We start from the raw sequence: 22,864 nt of genomic DNA, 5'->3' as shown, positions 1-22,864 counted from the left end.
AGGAAGTGTTTGCTGACCCCACGTCCACCCCACAGGCTGGGCGAGGTGCCCTGGATCCCTGCATCCTAGCACTTAGCAGCAAATAATTCTTGAATGAGTGAATGAGCACCTTGTGGGTACCAGGCACTGCCCATGGCACTGGGGATACGACAAAGCATAAGGCACAAAAGAGCTCACAAATGAGGCTGGCGAGTTGAGCACCTTATTTAAAAGACTAAAATAAAATGAATTATTTAGAAAATATACAATGGTTACGAGCTCTTCTTTCCTAGGCAGGAGTCATTCACCCAGCACCAAGCCTAGAACACCCACATGCTGTTTAAAAGGGTCAGGAAGGAAAGGGTCTGGGTCCTTGATGACCCTTCATTGGAAAACTCAACCACAACCATCATCACCTCCCTCTAGCCTTCGTGTTCGGTCAACAGTACACTTCCTCATAGTTTAAACCCCCAAAACCTTCCTCACCAAACCCCAACCTTGCCTACTCTCCTCAATTCATGTCTCCTACCACCTCCCTCATCATTCCTAGACGATGACCCCACCTCCTGCCACAGAGGGGCCCTCAGAGCCACCAGAGGGGCACTCCTCAATGGGAGTGGCAGATCTTGGAGGGCAGGAACCATGTGGGTAATTTTCCCTCGTGTCCAGCCCTACTTGCTCTCTGGCCTGCGCCCTCAGACCTAGGAAAGGGCAGAGCCTGGAGGGGCAGGAGGCGGTGCCATCATGAGGTCCTTGCAGGGAACCCAGATGGCGACTCCAGGTTGATCAAAGTGAAGGTGGGGTGATCGCTAGCTTCAGCGTATGTGGAGAGAGAACTGACGTGAAAGTCAGAGAGACAGCGGCCGAAACACCAGTAGCCGCTTGTTGCCGACCACATCCCGTTGCAACCCTACGCGGGCCCTGTGCTTCAGGGCCATGTGATACCCTTACGAGAGGGGTGCACGGGCACCCCTGTATTTGGACAAGCTTCGAGGGGTGCCTCTTCTTTTATCTCTTCAAGAGATATTATTTTCACTACTCTCACCCCTAAACCCTTCCTTATTTTCAAAATAAACTAGTGAAACGTTGGCAAGTGTTGAAGCCGGGTGAAAGGTAGGCGGATTTTTAAAAACACTATCCTCTCTCCTTGTGCGTACATGTGAAATGTCCGCAATAAAGACGCTAGAAAAGTCAAGGTACTGACCGGTCTCCCACCCTCGCCATTTATCTAAACTTCGCTCTTCCTTTAAGGCACAGCTCAGATGCCTCTGAGCCCCCGACCCCTTTTTAATGACCGCCTCGGTCGAGTTCGCACTTAAGGCAAGGGAATGCTGCTGACAGGAGAGCAGCCTCGGGTTCCCATCCACCACGGCCTTGCCGTGTGTGCACAGCACCGACCCACGTGTTCCTGTGCACGTGTGCACCCACACAAACGTGCACACACACAAGGCCCTGGGTGAGCAAGGGTGCAGAGACAGGGGGGTCCATCACTCCCAGGAGGTGGGGTGGGAGTCTGGCGGCACAGGGGGCCCCAGGGAGGAGGGAGACCCTCTCCTGGGTGCCGTGGGACAGGACGTGGGTCTGTGTGGTTGGGGCGTGATCCTGGGTGACATGACGATAACCCACTGACCCGCCCAGGGAGGAGGGGTTCCCAGAGAGCAGGCGCACAGCAGTCCGTCAGGTAAGAGATGACGCCCCCTTGGCGAAGAAATAGAGATCTATGTCTATAACCTATGTACTCACGCACACATGCACTCAAGCTCACACAACTGCTATTGGTGGCAGTTGGCTCAGGAACTGAAGGTTCCCTTGCTGGCTGGCTCTCTAAGCTTCTAGAGTAGGGACGGGGAGAGGGGTCTAGCCCAGCTGATATATTCGCCTTGGTTCCCCTGCCCCCCCTCGCCTGCCCCCTCTGCTCTCCAGTCCCCCTGTTCCCCGAGCTGCCACTGCTGTCCCTGGGGTGAGGGGCCACCCAAGGGTGTGCTGGGCACAGCCTGGAGAGAGGCAGGCAGGGCCTGGTAGGGTCAGGTGAGACGTGACGGTAGCGGGCACTGGAGGGCGGGCGGCAGGGCTTGGGAAGCAGCGTGGGCACCAGCTTGGTTAAGGGTGGTGGGGGAGGCATCTATTTTTGGTGGGTTGTGATATTTTTGGCATTTTATTAAAAATGGAAAAAGTTATTTTAGTTATAAGCAATCTGGTGCTTCCTCCCCTCCCCCCCCCAGGCAGACCCCCATAGGTGTCAGGGAAAGGCAAGCCCCCTGGGAGGTGGGGGGCTAGAGCAGTGGCTGCTATGGCTACGAGAGGGTGAGCTGGTGATGTGAGCCGGGGCACCTGTCACATGACGCTCTCCACCACCACCACCTTGCTGCTCTCAGACACTGGGGTCAGGGTGGTCAGGCCCCTGACATCCGAGTCCTGAGCTCTGTACTCCAAGTGGTGGAGGCCCTAGACGGGCTGCGTCAGGTGCTGCCGGCGCTGTGGGAGAGAGGGACACGTTGGGTCCCTGGGGAGGGGCACCTGCTTGTCCCTGGCCTCTCTCCGCTTCCCGCCACCTGCCACCAACTTGGGGCCCGGGGCCGTGCCCCTCCTGACCAGGCCCCGCTCCCTACGCTAGGGAAATAGGGGTTCAGTGGAGGGCCGAGTGGCTGCTAGAACAGAGGCTAGGGACAGGCCTCTCCTCCGCCGCCACCACCGAGCGAGGCCCTGGAGGGCCAACTCTCCTCCCGTACACCCCCCTCCGAGCTGGCCCAGAGGCTCTGGCACAACGGTCTGTCCCTCCCGGCGGGTGGGAGAAGGGGCAGGGCGCTCTGGACATCACGTCTCCACCCAACGGGAGGGAGGGATGGTGTGCGGGAGACGGGGCGCGGGGAACTGACCTCAGCCACGGTCCCCTTGGCCCTGAGGAGGCAGCCCAGGAGGTGGAGGGGCACACACAGCATGGAGGAGAGCGCGAAGCCCCAGCCCATGGCCTCGCCCCACCACGGGTACACGTAGGTGTTGTTGTAGACCAGCGGCTTGTAGTACACCGTGTGGAAGATGAAGACGCCCTGCGGGCGAGAAGCCTCGCGCTCAGCCGGCAGCCACCACTGCGAGCCCTCAGTGTCCCTCGCCCTGCCCAGCCTCTCCCGGCCCTTACCATGCACACCAGCGGGGTGAAGAAAGACCAGCACCATTTCATCCAGGGGCAAGGTCGGTACCCGATCATGCAGGCCACGTCGTCCATGAAGCGGTCGGCTCCTGGGGTCACGTGAGGCCGGAGGGCCAGGGCTAGAGACGCACAACCCCTGACCGCACCGCACCCCCGGCTTGCCTGTCGGCCCAGACCTACCGTACACCCAGGCGATCACCGCGCACTCCCAGAAGGCCTGCCAGAGCAGGGTGGTGCCGCTGGCTGAGTAGTAGTCAAACAGCTGGAAGACATACATCCCGCCCTGGGGATGGAGCCAGGTCAGGGAAGGTGGCAGCCGGCAGCCTGAGGCCAGGGGCATCCCTCACCCTGCCGCCACTCACATCGGTCACCATGGAGAGATCAATGACAAAGCAGAGGGCGCAGCAGAGGGCCACGGAGATCTCTCTTTGGAAACGGAAGTAGTAGGAGGCCGGGAGGAGGTCCAGCAGGCCGGTGATGAAGCCTTCCACACCTACAAACTGTGGCCGGGCAACTCAGGCCGTGCCCCTCCCCACCCACCTGCCATCTCCCGTCGCCCAGTGTGCCCTCTGCTCGCCAGCCCCCCTCCCCCCTACCTCCCAGTCCCCTCTCTTGCGTCCCCCCTCTCAAACCTGGCTGTCAAGGCCAAGCAGCAGCAGCATGAAGAAGAACAGAGCAGCCCAGAGCGGGGCCACAGGCATCAGCGTGACGGCCCGGGGATAGGCGATGAAAGCCAGGCCAGGCCCTGAGGGGGAAGGGGCAGGGTGTGGACACCTGGAGCCCCCCCACCCACGTCCTGTCCCCCTCCACACTGCACCACGGCACCAGAGGAGTGGACGATGCCAGGGCACCCTGTGGCCAAGGGCCTTTCGACTTCTGTCAAGACACTGCCGGGCCACTCAAGCCCTCGTGTTTGTGTGTGTGTGTGGGTGTGCGCGCGCATGTGCGCACCATACCAGGGGCTGGAAGGTTCCCGCAAGCCCTTGGTAGACCTGTACCCATAAGAGTGGCACGTCTGGCTCAGCCTTCTGTGCCTGGGTTCCGGCAGCTACTGTGGTCGCAGATCACCACTGACCCAGAAAAGGCCGACCTTTCCCTCTACAACACTCAGGCAAGTGTGAGGACATACCCCGAGGCCCCTGGATACAGACGGATGGGGGCTCGGGGCTCCACGTGGCCTGGCCTGAGGTGGCTGGACAGCTGTGCCTCGCAGCTGCTCAGCCAGGCCTCCTGGCCCAGAGTGATGGGACAAATTGAGTTTGAATTGTTCTCATTTCTCAGAACGTCATTCTGTGTGCGTTCGCGTACACGGTCCGTTACGACAGCAGCTACCGCTGCTCCGGAGGCCGGGCTGGGGCTTGGGGCGTCTTTACCTGATTCCGCCACCTTGGAGATGTGCACGCCCTGCTCTGTGGCCATGAAGCCCAGGATGGAGAAGACCACGAAGCCAGCAAAGAAGCTGGTCCCGCTGTTTATGAGTGCGAGGATGATGGCATCCCTGGGGGCAGAGGGGACCGTGTGGGCTGGTGAGACTGCCTGCTGGCCACGGGCAGGCAGGGCAGGGGTGGCAGGGCTGTAGTGCCTACTTGTAGCAGTTGTTGTTGAAGCGATTGTAGCCGCCCAGGGCCGTGAGGGCCCCCAGGCCAATGGCGTAAGAAAAGAAAATCTGGGTCCCGGCATCTATCCATACCTGGAGATGAGCGAGGGGAGAGCAGGTGTGAGGAGCCACGGCGAGCACAGGTCAGCTGCAGAGGGAGGGAGAAGCAGGGCCCTCCCCTGGCGGGGAGCAAGGCCGCAGCCCGCAGGCAGGTCCCACGCCTCCCGTGCCGACTCCAGGTCCTGGTCTGCAGAGAGGCGGGGGTCCTTGGTGCCGGGGATTAGAACTCAGCTAGCCAGAGACACAGGCAAGATCAAGACGACAGCAAAGGCCTCTGCCTCCCACGCAAGCAGCGCCAAGCGGCTGCTCTGCGGACCCTGCCGGAACGCTCCCGCCCTCCAGAGACCTGGCCGTGTCCCGCGTGTCCCGCAACCACCGGCAGGCTGTCTTATAGTGTGTCTGTTGACACAGTTGTCCCCACAACCTGACAGGGAGCCCCTGAGGGAGGGATGGGTCCACGCTCCCCGCTGGGTCCCCGAGGGCAGACAGGCAGGTGAGAGAGACAGACCGAGAAGGTCAAAAGCTGACACAGAGCCAGAACCGAGAGAAACTGGAAGGGAGGGAAGGCGAGCCAGGGAAGGCGAGCCACGGATGCCCCCCACCCCAGGGAAGGGGCAGCCGCTGCCGGGGCCACTCCACCTCCACTCGGGAGGGAAGGCTGCCGGGCCTGGAGGCGCAGGGTGGAGAGGACTCTCCAGTCAGGGGGTGGGGATCAAGTGGTCCGGACTGAAGTCCCTGCCCCTCCTCGGGCTCTGGCCCTGGTGCCGTCTCCTCCCGTGGCAGCAGTGGTCGCTGGCAGACACCCACACCCCACAGGCAGTGCTGTCCCCGGGCTTGCCGTCACCCCGGCTGTACCTTTTCTGATGACTTGACTCCTCTCAAGACAAAGACGTAGACCAGCACTCAGCAGGCCAGCAGACACAGGGTCTCCTCCCAGCTGAGGGTCCCTGGAACCTCTAGGCCCCCGGAGACCCTCAAGACTTTGTTCCTGAGGGAGGGAATGCCAATGAGGGCTGTGCCAGCAAAGGGCCAGGAGACTGCCGGTGGTCCTGGGGTGGCGCCCCCAGCCCCTCCTCCCCTCCCCTCCCACCTCCGTCCCCCCACCGCCACAGCCCTTCCGGCCACCCGGTCTCCCCCATGCACCTGGCCAGCCCGGGCCAAGCTTGCAGCCTGAACTAGCTGCAGTCTTTGGCCCCGGAGCCTTGGAGCCCCTGGCGGCCCGGCCCCACGCCGTCCCCAGCGGGCCCAGCAGCAGCCCCGCGCTTCCCTCCCCAGGCGGGCAGGCACCGCCCGCTCTGCATCCCTGGCCTCATCCCCGCAGGGCTGGGCCCCGACTCACGCACGCGTGCACACGAACAGACATGCAGACATGAGCTACGTGTGGGAGACCAGAGGGCTGGCTGGGCCTGGCCCAGAGGTGCCCGACTCCCTTCCAGAACTCGATGACAGGGACCTGCGCTCAGCACGCTGGTCACACGTGAAGTTGGCCAGGTTGGCACTGACACAGACTTCGAAGTGCACGGGGCTCGCCGTTCTCAGAGGACTTAGGAGATGGGGGTGGGGATCTGTTTGCTCATGCGCACTGGGAAGCTCCAGCCACACCACGCCGAGGAGCATCACCCGGAGGCCTCATGGCTAAGCCGCTTACGGGGAGCCTGGGCCCGAGGTAGGCCGGTTAGAGGGACCGGAAGATGTGGGTTTCTGTCTGCGCAGGCTCATTGGGGTTACACAGCTTTCTGGGGTGCGGAGCTTCGTAAGGGGGCGACCATTGGCTGGAAAGCCTGCAGGCTCTGTCGGTGGGAACCAATCACGAGTCAGGAGGCGTTACCAAGGGTCTGTTTGCGCAGGCGCTCTAGGAATCCCCACCTGAGTGGCCGTTAGAAGGTTGGTTTTGTGAGGGACCGTTTTTTTCTTCCCCCGCTCGTCGGGAGGGTGGAAGCGGTTCTAGATGGAGTCTGAGGCAGATGGTGAAGGAGCCATGAGGGCAGCAGAGGAAGGCGCAGGTGCCGCGGCCGTTGCAGTGGGAGCAGCACGTGGTGGCCAGGGGGACCGCGGTAACCCGGTTGATCCTGGCACCCCTGGAGACCCTGGCAACCCTGGCGTCGCTGGAGAGGCAGGTGGCGCAGCCGGTGGCCTTGTGCAGATCCAGTGGGCAGTCCACGCCACAGGGCCACGTGGAGACACAGGACGCGGGGCCGGAGGTCCGGGTCCACAGGCGCTACAGTGGTATCCTTTTGCAGGAGCACCCGTGGGCCGGGCGGCCAGGGGCTGGGCTGGAGGTGGTTTGTGGGGAGGGGCTGCAGGCGGTGGGGCCTGAAGTGTACAAGGAGGGAACTCTGAGCGGCTGGAGGGTATGGGCCAAGGGTGGTCTGGGCTGATGGGATGGTGGTGGGGCAAACCAACCTGAGGGAAACCAGAGGGTAGGGGTGGTGATGTCCAGGGTGGCCTCAGTGTATAGGTTGGGAGGTTGTGGGCGGCCTCAGGGGTGGTGTCGGGGGGAAGCCAGGATGTGTGGGGGGGAAGGCGGGTTTCAGTGAGGAGGAAGCCTGAGGCACGGGCGAAATCATTAGTGTGGGTGGTGCCTTAACCATATCTCCTCCAGCACCCTTACTGTGCATTTCCCATCGCCCATGGCCGCGGAGATCGCCCACCAGTGGCTGAGTGTATACTTTGTAGTCCCAGAGCCCATTCAGAAGGAGCTCATTGTGGAGGGCAACGTCCTGGTCATGTGGGTTCTAGAGGGGTCTAGGAAGGGGCTGGTGGCAGGTGGCCAGAGCCAGGCTCAGGCCAGGTGGAGCTGTAAGGCAGGGTTAAGCCTAAAGAAGAAGTGTGCTGCTCTGGGATTGTCGGTTTTGGTGGACAGGGAGGGACGTGCTTCTCCCCCGAACTTGAATTTTATTTTTCCCTCCCTTTTAGCCGATTGACTGCTGAAGACTTTGGCCAACTCCGAAGTTACATCATGTTCTGTGTGGACCAGCTTTCCTCGGTGGTTCACATTTTGCAGGACATTGTTACCCAGTTTTTCGTTTAGCGTCAGCAGGCCCCAGGGCGCTAACCCTAACTTATGTGTCGTGTCCTTGGCGTCCTTCCCTAGGGCATTGCTTTCTTCAGGGGTCACCACTTGTTGCGGCCTCGTCTTTTGCCTGTACTGGCCCTTGGCCGCTCAGGGTCCACGTATTTTGTTTGGTGATTAAATGTTAACTGCAGAAAATACAACTGACCTGCTGTTCTGTGTCTGAGTTTAGTTTTAGCTCCTGCACCTCCTAATATTCTTGCATTTGTGCTCAGGTTGGAGGGGAGGTCTGGGATTCAGCTATTCAAGTAGCGCACCTAATTGAAGACAATGTCAGAAATGGAACAAAAAGAAAATTGTGTCCTGCCATTCAGTGTTAATTTTGGAATATTTTCTTAGTTCTATAGTTACATTTTTATATTAACGTATAATGCCAGAATACTAAGTAAGAGTTTGTGGCTTACCGACCTTGTTTCAGGTCTGCAAAGAAAAGTGCTGGGGCAGTTGGTTAAGTGTTTGGGGTGAGGTGATAAGCTCCCTCTAAAACAGCTTGTATTCTGCAACCTTGCTAAACTCACCAGTTGATAGTAAAAGCTCTTTTTATAAATCCCATGGGCCTTTCTACATATACAGTCATTTTGTCTGTAAATAAAGGCCCATTTACTTCTTCCTTCCCAATCGATGCATTTTAACTGATTTCTGTCATAACGGTTTGGATGTTCCTGCTTCTTTGCATGCCCGGTAAGTTTAGATTGGATGCTAGGCATTATAAGATTTCCCTTGGGTGCTGGATGTGTTTCTATTCCTGAACTTATTCTTAAGCTTTGTTCTGGGATCCTATTAAGTGACTTGGAAACAGTTTGAACCGCTTGAGTCTTAGGTTTTTGTTTCCTTGTTTGTTTGTTTTTTTGCGTTACCCGGGCCTCTCACTGTTGTAGCCTCTCCCGTTGCGGAACACACGCTCCGGACGCGCAGGCTCAGCGGCCACGGCTCACGGGCCTAGCCACTCTGCGGCATGTGGGATCCTCCCGGACCGGGGCACAAACCCGTGTTCCCTGCATCGGCAGGCGGACTCTCAACCACTGCGCCACCAGGGAAGCCCCTGTATCTTAGTTTTTTAAGATTTGCTTTTTGGGACCAGAGCAGTTCTCACTGCAGGATTAAGTTTTTTTAACATCTTTTTTGGAGGATAATTGCTTTACAATGCTGTGTTAGTTTCTGCTTTATAACAAAGTGAATCACTTATACATATACATATGTTCCCATATCTCTTCCCTCTTGTGTCCCCCTCCCTCCCACCCTCCCTATCCCACCCCTCTAGGTGGTCACAAAGCACTGAGCTGATCTCCCTGTGCTATGCGGCTGCTTCCCACTAGGTATCTGTTTTACGTTTGGTAGTGTATATATGTGCATGCCACTCTCTCACTTTGTCACAGCTTACCCTTCCCCCTTCCCATATCCTCAAGTCCATTCTCTAGTAGGTCTGAGTCTTTATTCCCGTGTTACCCCTAGGTTCTTCATGACCATTTTTGTTTCTTAGATTCCATATTTATGTGTTAGCATACTGTATTTGTTTTTCTCTTTCTGACTTACTTCACTCTATATGACAGACTCTAGATCCATCCACCTCACGACAAATAACTCAGTTTCGTTTCTTTTTATGGCTGAGTAATATTCCATTGTATATATGTGCCACATCTTCTTTGGATTAATTTAATTAACTGAAATCTGTGTTTGAGAAGGCTATATTTAGAAACAAAGACTCACACACTATCAGAGTGGTGGTAGAATCTATCTGGACACTTGATTGGCATTTCCTCTTAAATATTAAGATATGCATATCCTTTGACCCACCTTTGGGAATCTATCACAGAAAAACTCTTGTGTATGTGAACAAGGCAGCATTGGCCATAGTGTTAATTACAGCATTGTTTGTCATTGTCAAAAACCGGTAGAATGTACATCAACAGGGGAAACGTTCAGTAAATCACAGCAAGTCCGTCCTGGTGGAGTACCATACGGCAGTCAGAGCAAAGTAGATAGCTGGGAACTAATATGGAAACAGATGAAAGCAAATTGCAGAATTCTGGGTATGGCATATTCCTGTTTTTGAATACATTCTGACCATATGACCATGTGGGGAAAGGCAGAGTCACCACCTGGAATGAGCCACCCTGCTTCCAATGTCATCACTGGGCATTAGGGAGGAAACCTTTCACTATTTAGATTTTAGATTTCCATGTTGTTTAAATATTTTCATAAGGAATTATTAGTTTTGAAATCTTTTTCTTTTGGAAAACAATAGTCTGCTCCATTGTTTTCCTTTTAAAAGCACTTACTTAACAAACTTTAATTCAGCAAAATTCTGTGTGAGAGGATTAGGCAGAGGACACCCCCGTGAAGTGGATGTGGAAGCCCAGAGTCAGGGTATGGGAGCTGATGGGAGGGCCAGTAACGGGGCACATGCTCTATTAGGAGAAGAATCTGTCGTACTCTTGGTTTTTTAAAACAACCACTAGAAATACATTTTGAATTTGATGAAAAGTCTGCACCACTGTAGAGGATATCTGTGGGTTTTGTCACCCAGCATCCGTGTCCTTTCTCTTGGTACTGGTATCGTCATGTCACCCTAGAAATTCTCCCCTTTCCTTTTCTCTCGGCCATTATGGTTCTGATAGAGTTGACGTCACCTCTGATTCCAGGGCTGGGCATGTGGATCAGGCCTGGCCAATCGGAGCACTGCTTTCCTCCGGCCGTGGTGATCCCATCCAACCAGTGACACTTTTGGGGCTGCAGGAGGGCAGACTCGTAATGGACAGAGAGGAAGCTAGAGCAAGAAGAAGACACATCTCAGAGAACCAAATCCTGGATCCAGCCATGCCTGAAGACAGGAACTACCTCTGTACCTTTCGGTTATACAGACCCAGAAATTCTCCCTTTGGCTCAAGCCAATGGGAATATTTTTGATTGTTTCTGTTCTACTTTTTTTCACTTGCAATAGCAAAGTCTTGACTATTAATGAATTGAGGGAATCATAATTTTATTTATTTAACTACTGTGGTCTGAGGACTTGGCCCACCTTTATTACCTCAAGGGAGAAATAGGCCTCTTTTCTTGTTAAGGGATTAGCTCCTTGCTGATCAACTCATATTGTGGTAGAAAAGGAGACAAATGAGTCAAAGGAGGGGACGGACTGCAAGGGGCAGCTGGAGGAAAGGGACAAGGAGAAGGACCTTCCTTTTCCAGACAGGGCACCCAAAATTGGCCCAGAAGTGGACCACATAGTGGATATGGAGAAGCCTGTGCCTTCCACATTATTTTCAATAGCTGTATAATATTCCACAGAATGTGTATACCATAGTTATTTTAACCAATCTCTTGTACATAGGCCTTTAGGCTACTTATAATTTTTCAGTATTATGAACCATGCTGAAATTAATACCCTGGTACATTTGTTATTGTGTAACACATTATGTACCATAGGATTTTAGAAGGAGGCTTGTTGGGTCAAAGAGTAATCTCTTTTTAAAGTGTTTGATATGTATTACCAAGTTGCCCTCCAAAACGTTTGCATCAATTTAACTCCAACCAACTGTGTATGAAAGTGTCCATTTTCTTACTTCCTACCCTCTATTTGTCAGCTTAGCCCGCCATAATAAAATAATAATAAAATACCACAGACTAGGTGTCTTAAACAGCAGAAATTTTTTTCTCATAGTTCTGGAGACTTGAAGTCCAAGATCAAGGTGCCAGCAGGTTGGTTTCTGGTGAGGCCTCCTCCTTGAGTTATAGACAGACACCTTCTCGCTGTGTCCTCACATGTCCTTTGTGTGTGTGTGTGTGTGTGTGTGTGTAGGGAGAGAAAGAGAGAGCTCTTTGGTGTCTTGTTCCTCTTCTTATCAGGACACCAGACCTATTGGATTAGGTACCCACACTTATGACCTGATAAATATAACCTTAATTACCTCTTTAAAGTCCCTATCGCCAAATACTGTCACATTAGACAATAGGATTTCAACATACGAATTAAGGGGGGATACAATTCAGCCCATAATGCACACCAAGCAGGACATTTTCAATCTTTTAAATCTTTGCCCATAGAGTAAGCAAAATCATATCTCAGTAGTGTTTCACTTTCTTTTGATTTCTAAACTGGTTTAACAATATTCATATGACACCTGGCCACTGGTAACTCCTCTTCTGAGAACTGTCTTTTCATATCCTTTTTTTCTATTTTTTAATTGTAATAGTTATATTTCACTTATTGATTTGAGAGTGCTCTTTATATGTTAAAGATATCAAATCTTTGGTGTAATTTGAAAACGCTTTCCTTCCTCATTGCTTCATGTTAACTTTGGTCATAGTTCTTTACTATATAGAAGGTTTTTTAAAACTTTTAAAATGTATTTAAGTCATCGATCTTTTCATTATGATTTCTGTAGTTTATGTCCAATAGAAAGCCTTACCCACTGTAAAACTCTAAAATTTGTCACTCATAACGTCTTCTAGTACTTTAAAATTTTAATCCACTAGGAATTTATCTGGGTGCAAAAAATGACATTGATGTGATTTTGTTTTGCCCCCAAAGGTTAGTCAGGTGTTGGAACGTTATTTATTTATTTATTTATTTATCTTTAGTTTTTGCAGTACGCGGGCCTCTCACTGCTGTGGCCTCCTCCGTTGCGGAGCACAGGCTCCGGTTGCCCAGGCTCAGCGGCCATGGCTCACGGGCCCAGCCTCTCCGCGGCATGTGGGATCTTCCCGGACCGGGGCACGAACCCGTGTCCCCTGCATCGGCGGGCGGACTCTCAACCACTGCGCCACCAGGGAAGCCCTGGAACGTTATCTATTTATAACGTTTATAATCCGTATTTCTCGACTGAGTTGAAATGTTATCGTCACCAAAGTTTAACCCCCACCTTTGTTTATTCTTGCAATTTGTTCTTCTAGCTAATTTGGGTTGAGTGATCTGGGATGGCCTCTCTGAGGAAGTGACCTGAAGGATTCAGTACAGAAAGTTGGGATTGGGGAGCGAGAAGAAAGAGACAGAGAAAGACAGACAGACATTTGATTGGTTCAGCTTAAGTTGCCTTCCCAAGAATGCAGGGAATAACGTGAGGACAAGAAGGGGATGAGAGAGAGGAGATTAAAGCATCAATGGATTAGAGGACTGTTGAGTTGGGGATACTTGAACATTTGAGTTTCTCTATTTTCTACTATTATAAATAATGTTGTTGTGAATATTTTGTTTAAAAGGGTTGCATACACACATGTGCAAATATACACAGCCCGAGGTTTAGTGATGAGAGAGTTTTCAGGTGGAGTTCATAAGTTTGCAAGAACTATGCATTCCCACATGACATATTTTTCCAGGTCTCTGTAATTATAGCATATTACCTGGTTAGGGAATGAGGGAACATTACTCTACCATGTAGTAGTGTGAAGGATAGGTGGAGAAAGGCCAAGATATGTGTCTGCAAATTTGACGTCCAAAATAAAAAACAAGTTCCATATTCTCACGGGAAGGTAGGGTTTATCAGCCAGGATGCCAGCAGTTGTGTCTAAGGGACCAAGCCAGAGATGTGACTGGAGAGAAAATGCAAAATTAAGTCAGAAGTCAGAGTGAAACCGAAATTGAAAGAGTACATAAAGAACAATGGTGAAATTACTTGGATTACACAAGTCAGAAGAAAGCTGGTCTAGATTTTACTTTTCACAGAAAAATTAATTTCCAAAAGAATTAAACTTGAAATGGGAATAAATGAAAGCATACAATTAAATAGAAAATATGAAACCATAAAAATGAAAGGAGAAAACATTGATGAAGCCATTTATGCATGATACAAAACCCAGAAGCCATGCATGAGTAAATATGAATCAATGTCTGAACACAAAGAAATGTGAAACGTATTTATGGCAGAAAACACCGTGAAAGCATCAAATTGGGAATCAATTGGGATGATTCTTTATAAACCAGATAGTAAAAAATGCAGGAGGGCTTCCGTGGTGGTACAGTGGTTGAGAGTCCACCTGCCGATGCAGGGGACAGAGGTTCGAGCCCTGGTCCGGGAAGATCCCACATGCCGCGGAGCAACTAGGCCCGTGACCCACAACTACTGAGCCTGTGCGTCTGGAGCCTATGCTCCGCATCGAGATAGGCCGTGATAGTGAGAGTCCCGCGCCCTGTGATGAAGAGTGACCCCCGTTTGCCACAACTAAAGAAAGCCCTCGCACAGAAACGAAGACCCAACACAGCAAAAAATAAAATTAATTAATCAATAAACTCCTACACCCAACATTTTAAAAAAAATTTAAAAAAATGCAGCATAGAAAGTGCAGAAAGCAAAACATAAAATAAAAGCAATGTCTAATTATACAAAAATGTTAAACTCTGTTATGAACAAAACACCCTAAATAAGATGAAAAGACAAACGAGTTAGGAAATAATCAGTGATACAAATAGTAAACTAAAGAAAATATCTTTAAAATGTGAAAAAAAAACCCAAAGAACTCTTAGAAATCAGTACATAAAAGACAAACAATCCAATAGGGAATTGTACAAATAACAAGAACATGGCATTCATGGAATAAGAATTATAAACAGCGAAATTGGTACTTGATATGATCTTATTAATGTAAAAAAATATTGTAAATGCAGATTAGCATATCGTAGGAAAAAATCTAGACGAATACACATAAAACTGCTCATAGTGGTTAGTGCAGACACATTATGAGTAAAACAATTTATTTATTTATTTTTCCCTGCGTTTGGTCTTTGTTGCGGCTCGTTGCACAAGCAGGGGCCACTCTTCGATGCAGTACACGGGCTTATTGCAGTGGCTTCTCCTGTTGGAGAGCATGGGCTCTATGTGCATGGGCTCAGTACTTGTGGCTCGTGGGCTCTAGAGAGCAGGCTCAGCAGTTGTGGCACACGGGCTTAGTTGCTCCGCGGCATGTGGGATCGTCCCAGACCAGGACTCGAACCCGTGTCCCCTGTATTGGCAGGCGGACTGTCAACCACTGTGTCACCAGGGAAACCCCCTATGAGAAATTTTAACTTTCTAAGAATGCACCTTTATGTAAAGCATAAATGATTGTATTTATTTCATTAAATTTTTTTTAACCATTTAAAAACTTGAAGTATAGTTCGTTTACAGTGTTGTGTTAGTTTCAGGTGTATAGCAAAGTGATTCCGTTACACACACACACACATATTGTTTTATATATATATATATTCTTTTCCACTATAGGTTATTACAAGATATTGAATATAGTTCCCTGTCCTATACAGTAGGTCCTTGTTGTTTATCTATTTTATATATAGTAGTGCGTGTATGTGAATCCCAAACCCCTAATTTATCTTTCCCTGTCTCCCTCTGCTATCCTCTTTGGTAACAGTAAGTTTGTTTTTTATGGCTGAGAGCCCATTCCTGTTTTCTAAATAAGTTCATTTATATCATTTTTTAAAGACTCCACGTATAAGTGATATCATATGATATTTGTCTTTCTCTGTGTTACTTCACGTAGTATGCAATCAAAAATATTCCCATTGGCTTAAGTGAGAAGGAGAATTTATGGGTCTGTATAACTGAAAGGTTCAGAGGTAGTTCCTGTCTTCAGGCATGGCTGGATCCAGGATTTGGTTCTCTGAGATGTGTCTTCTTCTTGATCTAGCTTCCCCTCTGTCCATTACCAGTCTGCCCTCCTGCATCCTCAAAAATGTCATTGGTTGGATGGGATCACCATGGCCGGAGGAAAGCAGTGCTCCGATTGGGCAGGCCTTAGCCACATACCCAGCCCTGGAATCAGAGGTGACGTCACCTCTATCAGAACCATAATGGCCGAGAGAAAAGGAAAGGGGAGAATTTCTAGGGTGACATGAGGATACCAGTACGAAGAGAAGGGACACGGATGCTGGGTGACAAAACCCATAGATGTCCTCTACAGTGGTGCAGACTTTTCATCAAATTCAAAATCCATTTCTAATGGTTTTTTAAAAAAAACCAAGACTACGAAACATTCTTCTCGGAATAGAGCATGTGCCCTGTTACTGGCCCTCCCATCAGCTCCCATCTCCTGACTCTGGGCTTCCACATCGACTTCAGGGGGGTGTCCACTGCCTAATCCTCCCACACAGACCTTTGCTGAATTAAAGTTTGTTAAGTAAGTGCTTTTATAGGGAAACGAATGGAGCAGACTATTGTTTTCCAAAAGAAAAACATTTCAAAACTAATAATTCCTTATGAAAATATTCAAACAACATGGAAATCTAAAATCTAAATAGTGAAAGCTTTCTTCCCTAATGCCCAGTGATGACATTGAAAGCAGGGTGGCTCATTCCAGGTGGTGACTCTGCCTTTCCCCACATGGTCATATGGTCAGAATGTATTCAAAAACAGGAATATGCCATTCCCAGAATTCTGCAATTTGCTTTCATCTCTTTCCTTATTAGTTCCCAGCTATCTACTTTGCTCTGACTGCCGTATGGTACTCCACCAGGACGGACTTGCTGTGATTTACTGAACGTTTCCCCTGTTGATGTACATTCTACCGATTTTTCACAATGACAAAAAATGCTGTAATTAACACTGTGGTCAATGCTGCCTTGTTCACATACACAAGAGTTTTTCTGTGATAGATACCCAAAGGTGGGTCAAAGGATATGCATATCTTAATATTTAAGAGGAAATGCCAATCAAGTGTCCAGATAGATTCTACCACCACTCTGATAGTGTATGAGTCTTTGTTTCTAACTATAGCCTTCTCAAACACAGGAGATTTCAGTTAATTAAATTAATCCAAAGAAGATGTGGCACATATATACAATGGAATATTACTCAGCCATAACAAGAAACGAAACTGAGTTATTTGTAGTGAGGTGGATGGATCTAGAGTCTGTCATATAGAGTGAAGTAAGTCAGAAAGAGAAAAACAAATACAGTATGCTAACACATAAATATGGAATCTAAGAAACAAAAAATGGTCATGAAGAACCTAGGGGTAACACGGGAATAAGGACTCAGACCTACTAGAGAATGGACTTGAGGATATGGGAAGGGGGAAGGGTAAGCTGTGACAAAGTGAGAGAGTGGCATGCACATATATACACTACCAAACGTAAAACAGATACCTAGTGGGAAGCAGCCGCATAGCACAGGGAGATCAGTTCAGTGCTTTGTGACAACCTAGATGGGTGGGATTGGGAGGGTGGTAGGGAGGGAAATGCAAGAGGGAAGAGATATGGGAATATATGTATATGTATAAATGATTCACTTGGTTATAAAGCAGAAACTAACACAGCATTGTAAAGCAATTATCCTCCAAAAAAGATGTTAAAAAAAAATTAATCCTACAGTGAGACCTGCTCTGGTCCCAAAAAGCAAATCTACAAAAACTAAGACTCAGAGGCTTCCCTGGTGGCACAGTGGTTGAGAATCCGCCTGCCGATGCAGGGGATGTGGATTTGTGCCCCGGTCCGGGAGGATCCCACATGCCACGGAGCGGCTGGCCCCGTGAGCCATGGCTGCTGAGCCTGGGCGACCAGAGCCTGTGCTCTGCAATGGAGGAGGCCACAGCAGTGAGAGGCCCGCGTACTGCAAAAACTAAAGATAAATAAATAAATAATTAAATAACGTTCCAACACCTGACTAACCATTGGGGGCAAAACAAAATTAGATCAATGTCATTTTTTGCACCCAAATAAATTCCTAGTGGATTAAAATTTTAAAGTACTAGAAGACGTTATGAGTGACAAATTTTACAGGTTTACAGTGGGTAAGGCGTTCTATTGGACATAAACTACAGAAATCATAATGAAAAGATCGATGACTTAAATACATTTTAAAAGTTTTTAAAAACCTTCTATATAGTAAAGAACTATGACCAAAGTTAACATGAAGCAATGAGGAAGGAAAGCGTTTTCAAATTACACCAAAGATTTGATATCTTTAATATATAAAGAGCACTCTCAAATCAATAAGTGAAATATGACTATTACAATTAAAAAATAGAAAAAAAGGATATGAAAAGACAGTTCTCAGAAGAGGAGTTACCAGTGGCCAGGTGTCATATGAATATTGTTAAACCAGTTTAGAAATCAAAAGAAAGTGAAACACTACTGAGATATGATTTTGCTTACTATATGGGCAAAGATTTAAAAGATTGAAAATGTCCTGCTTGGTGTGCATTATGGGCTGAATTGTATCCCCCCTTAATTCGTATGTTGAAATCCTATTGTCTAATGTGACAGTATTTGGCGATAGGGACTTTAAAGAGGTAATTAAGGTTATATTTATCAGGTCATAAGTGTGGGTACCTAATCCAATAGGTCTGGTGTCCTTATAAGAAGAGGAACAAGACACCAAAGAGCTCTCTCTTTCTCTCCCTACACACACACACACACACACACACACACAAAGAACATGTGAGGACACAGCGAGAAGGTGTCTGTCTATAACTCAAGGAGGAGGCCTCACCAGAAACCAACCTGCTGGCACCTTGATCTTGGACTTCAAGCCTCCAGAACTATGAGAAAATAAATTTCTGCTGTTTAAGACACCTAGTCTGTGGTATTTTATTATTATTTTATTATGGCGGGCTAAGCTGACAAATAGAGGGTAGGAAGTAAGAAAATGGACACTTTCATACACAGTTGGTTGGAGTTAAATTGATGCAAACGTTTTGGAGGGCAACTTGGTAATACATATCAAGCAGTTTAAAAAGAGATTACTCTTTGACCCAACAAGCCTCCTTCTAAAATCCTATTGTACATAATGTGTTACACAATAACAAATGTACCAGGGTATTAATTTCAGCATGGTTCATAATACTGAAAAATTATAAGTAGCCTAAAGGCCTATGTACAAGAGATTGGTTAAAATAACTATGGTATACACATTCTGTGGAATATTATACAGCTATTGAAAATAATGTGGAAGGCACAGGCTTCTCCATATCCACTATGTGGTCCACTTCTGGGCCAATTTTGGGTGCCCTGTCTGGAAAAGGAAGGTCCTTCTCCTTGTCCCTTTCCTCCAGCTGCCCCTTGCAGTCCGTCCCCTCCTTTGACTCATTTGTCTCCTTTTCTACCACAATATGAGTTGATCAGCAAGGAGCTAATCCCTTAACAAGAAAAGAGGCCTATTTCTCCCTTGAAGTAATAAACGAGGGCCAAGTCCTCAGACCACAGTAATTAAATAAATAAAATTATGATTCCCTCAATTCATTAATAATCAAGACTTTGCTATTGCAAGTGAAAAAAAGTAGAACAGAACCAATCTAAAATATTCCCATTGGCTTAAGCGAAAGGGAGAATTTCTGGGTCTGTATAACCGAAAGGTACAGAGGTAGTTCCTGTCTTCAGGCATGGCTGGATCCAGGATTTGGTTCTCTGAGATGTGTCTTCTTCTTGCTCTAGCTTCCCCTCTGTCCATTAACCTTCTGCCCTCCTGCAGCCTCAAAAGTGTCATTGGTTGGATGGGATCACCATGGCTGGAGGAAAGCAGTGCTCCGATTGGCCAGGCCTGATCCACATGCCCAGCCCTGGAATCAGAGGTGACGTCAACTCTATCAGAACCATAATGGCCGAGAGAAAAGGAAAGGGGAGAATTTCTAGGGTGACATGAGGATACGGGTACCAAGAGAAGGGACACGGATGCTGAGTGACAAAACCCACAGATGTCCTCTACAGTGGTGCAGACTTTTCATCAAATTGAAAATCCATTTTTAATCGTTTTTTTAAAAAACCAAGACTAGGAAAAATGCTTCTCATAATAGAGCACGTGCCCTGCTACTGGCCCTCCTATCAGCTCCCATCCCCTGACTCTGGGCTTCCACATCCACTTCAGGGGGGTGTCCTCTGCCTAATCCTCACACACAGACCTTTGCTGAATTTAAGTTAGTTAAGTAAGTGGTTTTAAAGGGAATAAAATGGAGTAGACTATTGTTTTCCAAAAGAAAAACATTTCAAAACTAATAATTCCTTATGAAAATATTTAAACAACATGGAAATCTAAAATCTAAATAGTGAAAGGTTTCCTCCCTAATGCCCAGTGATGACATTGGAATCAGGGTGGCTCATTCCAGGTGGTGACTCTGCCTTTCCCCACATGGTCATATGGTCAGAATGTATTCAAAAACAGGAATATGCCATACCCAGAATTCTGCAATTTGCTTTCATCCCTTTCCATATTAGTTCCCAGCTATCTACTTTGCTCTGACTGCCGTATGGTACTCCACCAGGACGGACTTGCTGTGATTTACTGAACGTTTCCCCTGTTGATGTACATTCTACCGATTTTTCACAATGACAAACAATGCTGTAAATAACACTATGGCCAATGCTGCCTTGTTCACATACACAAGAGTTTTTCTGTGATAGATTCCCAAAGGTGGGTCAAAGGATATGCATATCTTAATATTTAAGAGGAAATGCCAATCAAGTGTCCAGATAGATTCTACCACCACTCTGATTGTGTATACGAGTCTTTGTTCCTAAATATAGCCTTCTCAAACACTGAAGATTTCAGTTAATTAAATTAATCCAAAGAAGATGTGGCACATATATACAATGGAATATTACTCAGCCATGAAAAGAATCGAAACTCAGTTATTTGTAATGAGGTGGATGGACCTAGACTCTGTCATACAGAGTGAAGTAAGTCAGAAAGAGAAAAACAAATACGGTATGCTAACACATATATATGGAATCTAAGAAAAAAAAAGTCATGAAGAACCTAGGGGTAAGACCGATAAAAAGACACAGACTTCCTAGAGAATGGACTTTAGGATATGGGAAGGGGGAAGGAGAAGCTGTGACAAAGTGAGAGAGTGGCATGCACATATATACACTACCAAACGTAAAACAGATACCTAGTGGGAAGCAGCCGCATAGCACAGGGAGATCAGCCAAGTGTTATGCAACCACCTAGAGGGGTGGCATAGGCAGCGTGGGAGGGCGGGAGATGCAAGAGGAAAGAGATGTGGGAACATACGTATATGTATAAGTGATTCACTTGGTTATAAAGCAGAAACTAAAACACCATTGTAAAGCAATTATACTTCAAAAAAGCTGTTAAAATGTATTAATCCTACAGTGAGACCTGCTCTGGTCCCAAAAAACAAATCTTATAAAACTAACACTCAGGGGCTTCCCTGGTGGCACAGTGGTTGAAAGTCCGCCTGCCAATGCAGGGGACACGGTTACGTGCCCCGGTCCGGAAGGATACCACATGCCTCGGAGCGGCTGGCCCCGTGAGCCATGGCCACTGAGCCTGCGCGTCCGAAGCGTGTGGTCCACAACGGGAGAGGCCACAACAGTGAGAGGCCCGTGTAATGCAAAAAAACAAACAAACAGAAAAACAAAAAACTAAGACTCAAGAGGTTCAAAGTATTTCCAAGTCACTTAATAGGATCCCAGAACAAAGCTTAAGAATAAGTTCAGGAATAGAAACACATCCAGCACCCCAGGGAAATTTTATAATGCCTAGCATAAAGTCTAAACTTACCGGACATGCAAAGAAGCAGGAACATCCAAACCGTTATGACAGAAATCTGTTAAAATGCATCGATTGGAAAGGAAGAAGTAAATGTGCCTTTATTTACAGACAAAATGACTGTATATGTAGAAACGCCCATGGGATTTATAAAAAGAGCTATTACTATCAACTAGTGAGTTTAGCAAGGTTGCAGAATACAAGCTGTTTTAGAGGGAGCTTATCACCTCACCGCAAACACTTAACCAACTGCCCCAGCACTTTTCTTTGCAGACCTGAAACAAGGTCGGTAAGCCACTATCTCTTACTTAGTATTCTGGTGTTATACGTTAATATAAAAATGTAACTATAGAACTAAGAAAATATTCCAAAATTAACACTGAATGGCAGGACACAATTTTCTTTTTGTTCCACTTCTGACATTGTCTTCAATTAGGCGTGCTACTTGAATAGCTGAATCCCAGACCTCCCCTCCAACCTGAGCACAAATGCAAGAATATTAGGAGGTGCCGAAGCTAAAATTAAACTCAGACACAGAACAGCAGCTCAGTTGTATTTTCTGCAGTTAACATTTAATCACCAAACAAAATACGTGGACCCTGAGCGGCCAAGGGCCAGTACAGGCAAAAGACGAGGCCGCAACAAGTGGTGACCCCTGAAGAAAGCAATGCCCTAGGGAAGGACGCCAAGGACACGACACATAAGTTAGGGTTAGCGCCCTGGGGCCTGCTGACGCTAAACGAAAAACTGGGTAAAAATGTACTGCAAGATGTGAACCACCCAGGAAAGCTGGTTCACACAGACGATGATGGAACTTCGGAGTTGGCCAAAGTCTTCAGCAGTGAATCGGCTAAAAGGGAGAGAAAAATAAAATTCAAGTTTGGGAAGGCACACGTCCCGCCATGTCCACCCACACCGACAATCCCAGAGCAGCACACTTCTTCTTTAGGCTTAACCCTCCCTTACAGCTCCACCTGGCCTGAGCCTGGCTCTGGCCACCTGCCACCAGCCCCTCCCTAGACCCCTCTAGAACCCACATGACCAGGACGCGGCCCTCCACAATGAGCTCCTTCTGAATGGTCTCTGGGACTAGAAAGTATACACTCAGCAACTGGTGGGCGACCTCCGCGTCCATGGGTGATGGGAAATGCACAGTAAGGGTGCTGGAGGAGATATGGTTAAGGCACCACCCACACTACTGATTTCGCCTGTGCCTCAGGATTCCTCCTCACTGAGACCCGCCTTCACCCCCCCACCCACCGGCTTCCCCGCCAGACCACCCCTTAGGCCGTCCACAACCTCCCACCCTATACACTGAGGCCACCCTGGACATCACCACCCCTACCCTCTGGTTTCCCTCAGGTTGGTTTGCCCCACCACCATCCCGTCAGCCCAGACCACCCTTGGGCCATACCCTCCAGCCGCCCAGAGTTCCTTCCTTCTACACTTCAGGCCCCACCGCCTGCAACCCCTCCCCACAAACCACTTCCAGCCCAGCCCCTGGCCGCCCGGCCCACGGGGGCTCCTGCAAAAGGATACCAGTGTAGGGCCTGCGGACCCGGACCTCCTGCCCC

General features: G+C 48.7%; 1 protein-coding gene across 1 annotated transcript; it reads right to left on the bottom strand.

The window, feature by feature from the left end:
- Positions 1–2,424: 2,424 nt before the first annotated feature.
- LOC149744106 (sodium- and chloride-dependent creatine transporter 1-like) lies at positions 2,425–6,147 on the bottom strand. The gene is made up of 10 exons (XM_089903904.1): positions 6,124–6,147; positions 4,714–4,817; positions 4,501–4,625; positions 3,760–3,872; positions 3,490–3,627; positions 3,308–3,410; positions 3,116–3,216; positions 2,709–3,026; positions 2,497–2,589; positions 2,425–2,454 (listed from the first exon to the last, which is right to left on the bottom strand). The coding sequence occupies exons 1-10, from the start codon at positions 6,145–6,147 to the stop codon at positions 2,425–2,427; spliced, it is 1,149 nt and encodes a 382-aa protein (XP_089760030.1).
- Positions 6,148–22,864: the final 16,717 nt, after the last annotated feature.

The sequence above is a fragment of the Delphinapterus leucas genome, chromosome X (genome assembly GCF_059928025.1).
Source record: "Delphinapterus leucas isolate spDelLeu-1000000601 "Yukka" chromosome X, BTC_Dleu_Yukka2, whole genome shotgun sequence".
Taxonomy (NCBI): domain Eukaryota; kingdom Metazoa; phylum Chordata; class Mammalia; order Artiodactyla; family Monodontidae; genus Delphinapterus; species Delphinapterus leucas.
The sequence above is the reverse complement of the archived record's forward strand: the minus strand, read 5'-3'. Positions and strand labels throughout refer to the sequence as shown.

Bases quoted from the DNA above. Each gene is read 5' to 3' on its own strand.
- LOC149744106 (XM_089903904.1), bottom strand. From the start codon at position 6,147: ATGTCTGTTCGTGTGCACGCGTGC. The intron at 4,818-6,123 runs GTGAGTCGGGGC...GCTCATCTCCAG, and splicing joins CTGTTCGTGTGCACGCGTGC to GTATGGATAGATGCCGGGAC. The intron at 3,873-4,500 runs GTAAAGACGCCC...CTTCCCCCTCAG, and splicing joins CTCCAAGGTGGCGGAATCAG to GGCCTGGCCTGGCTTTCATC.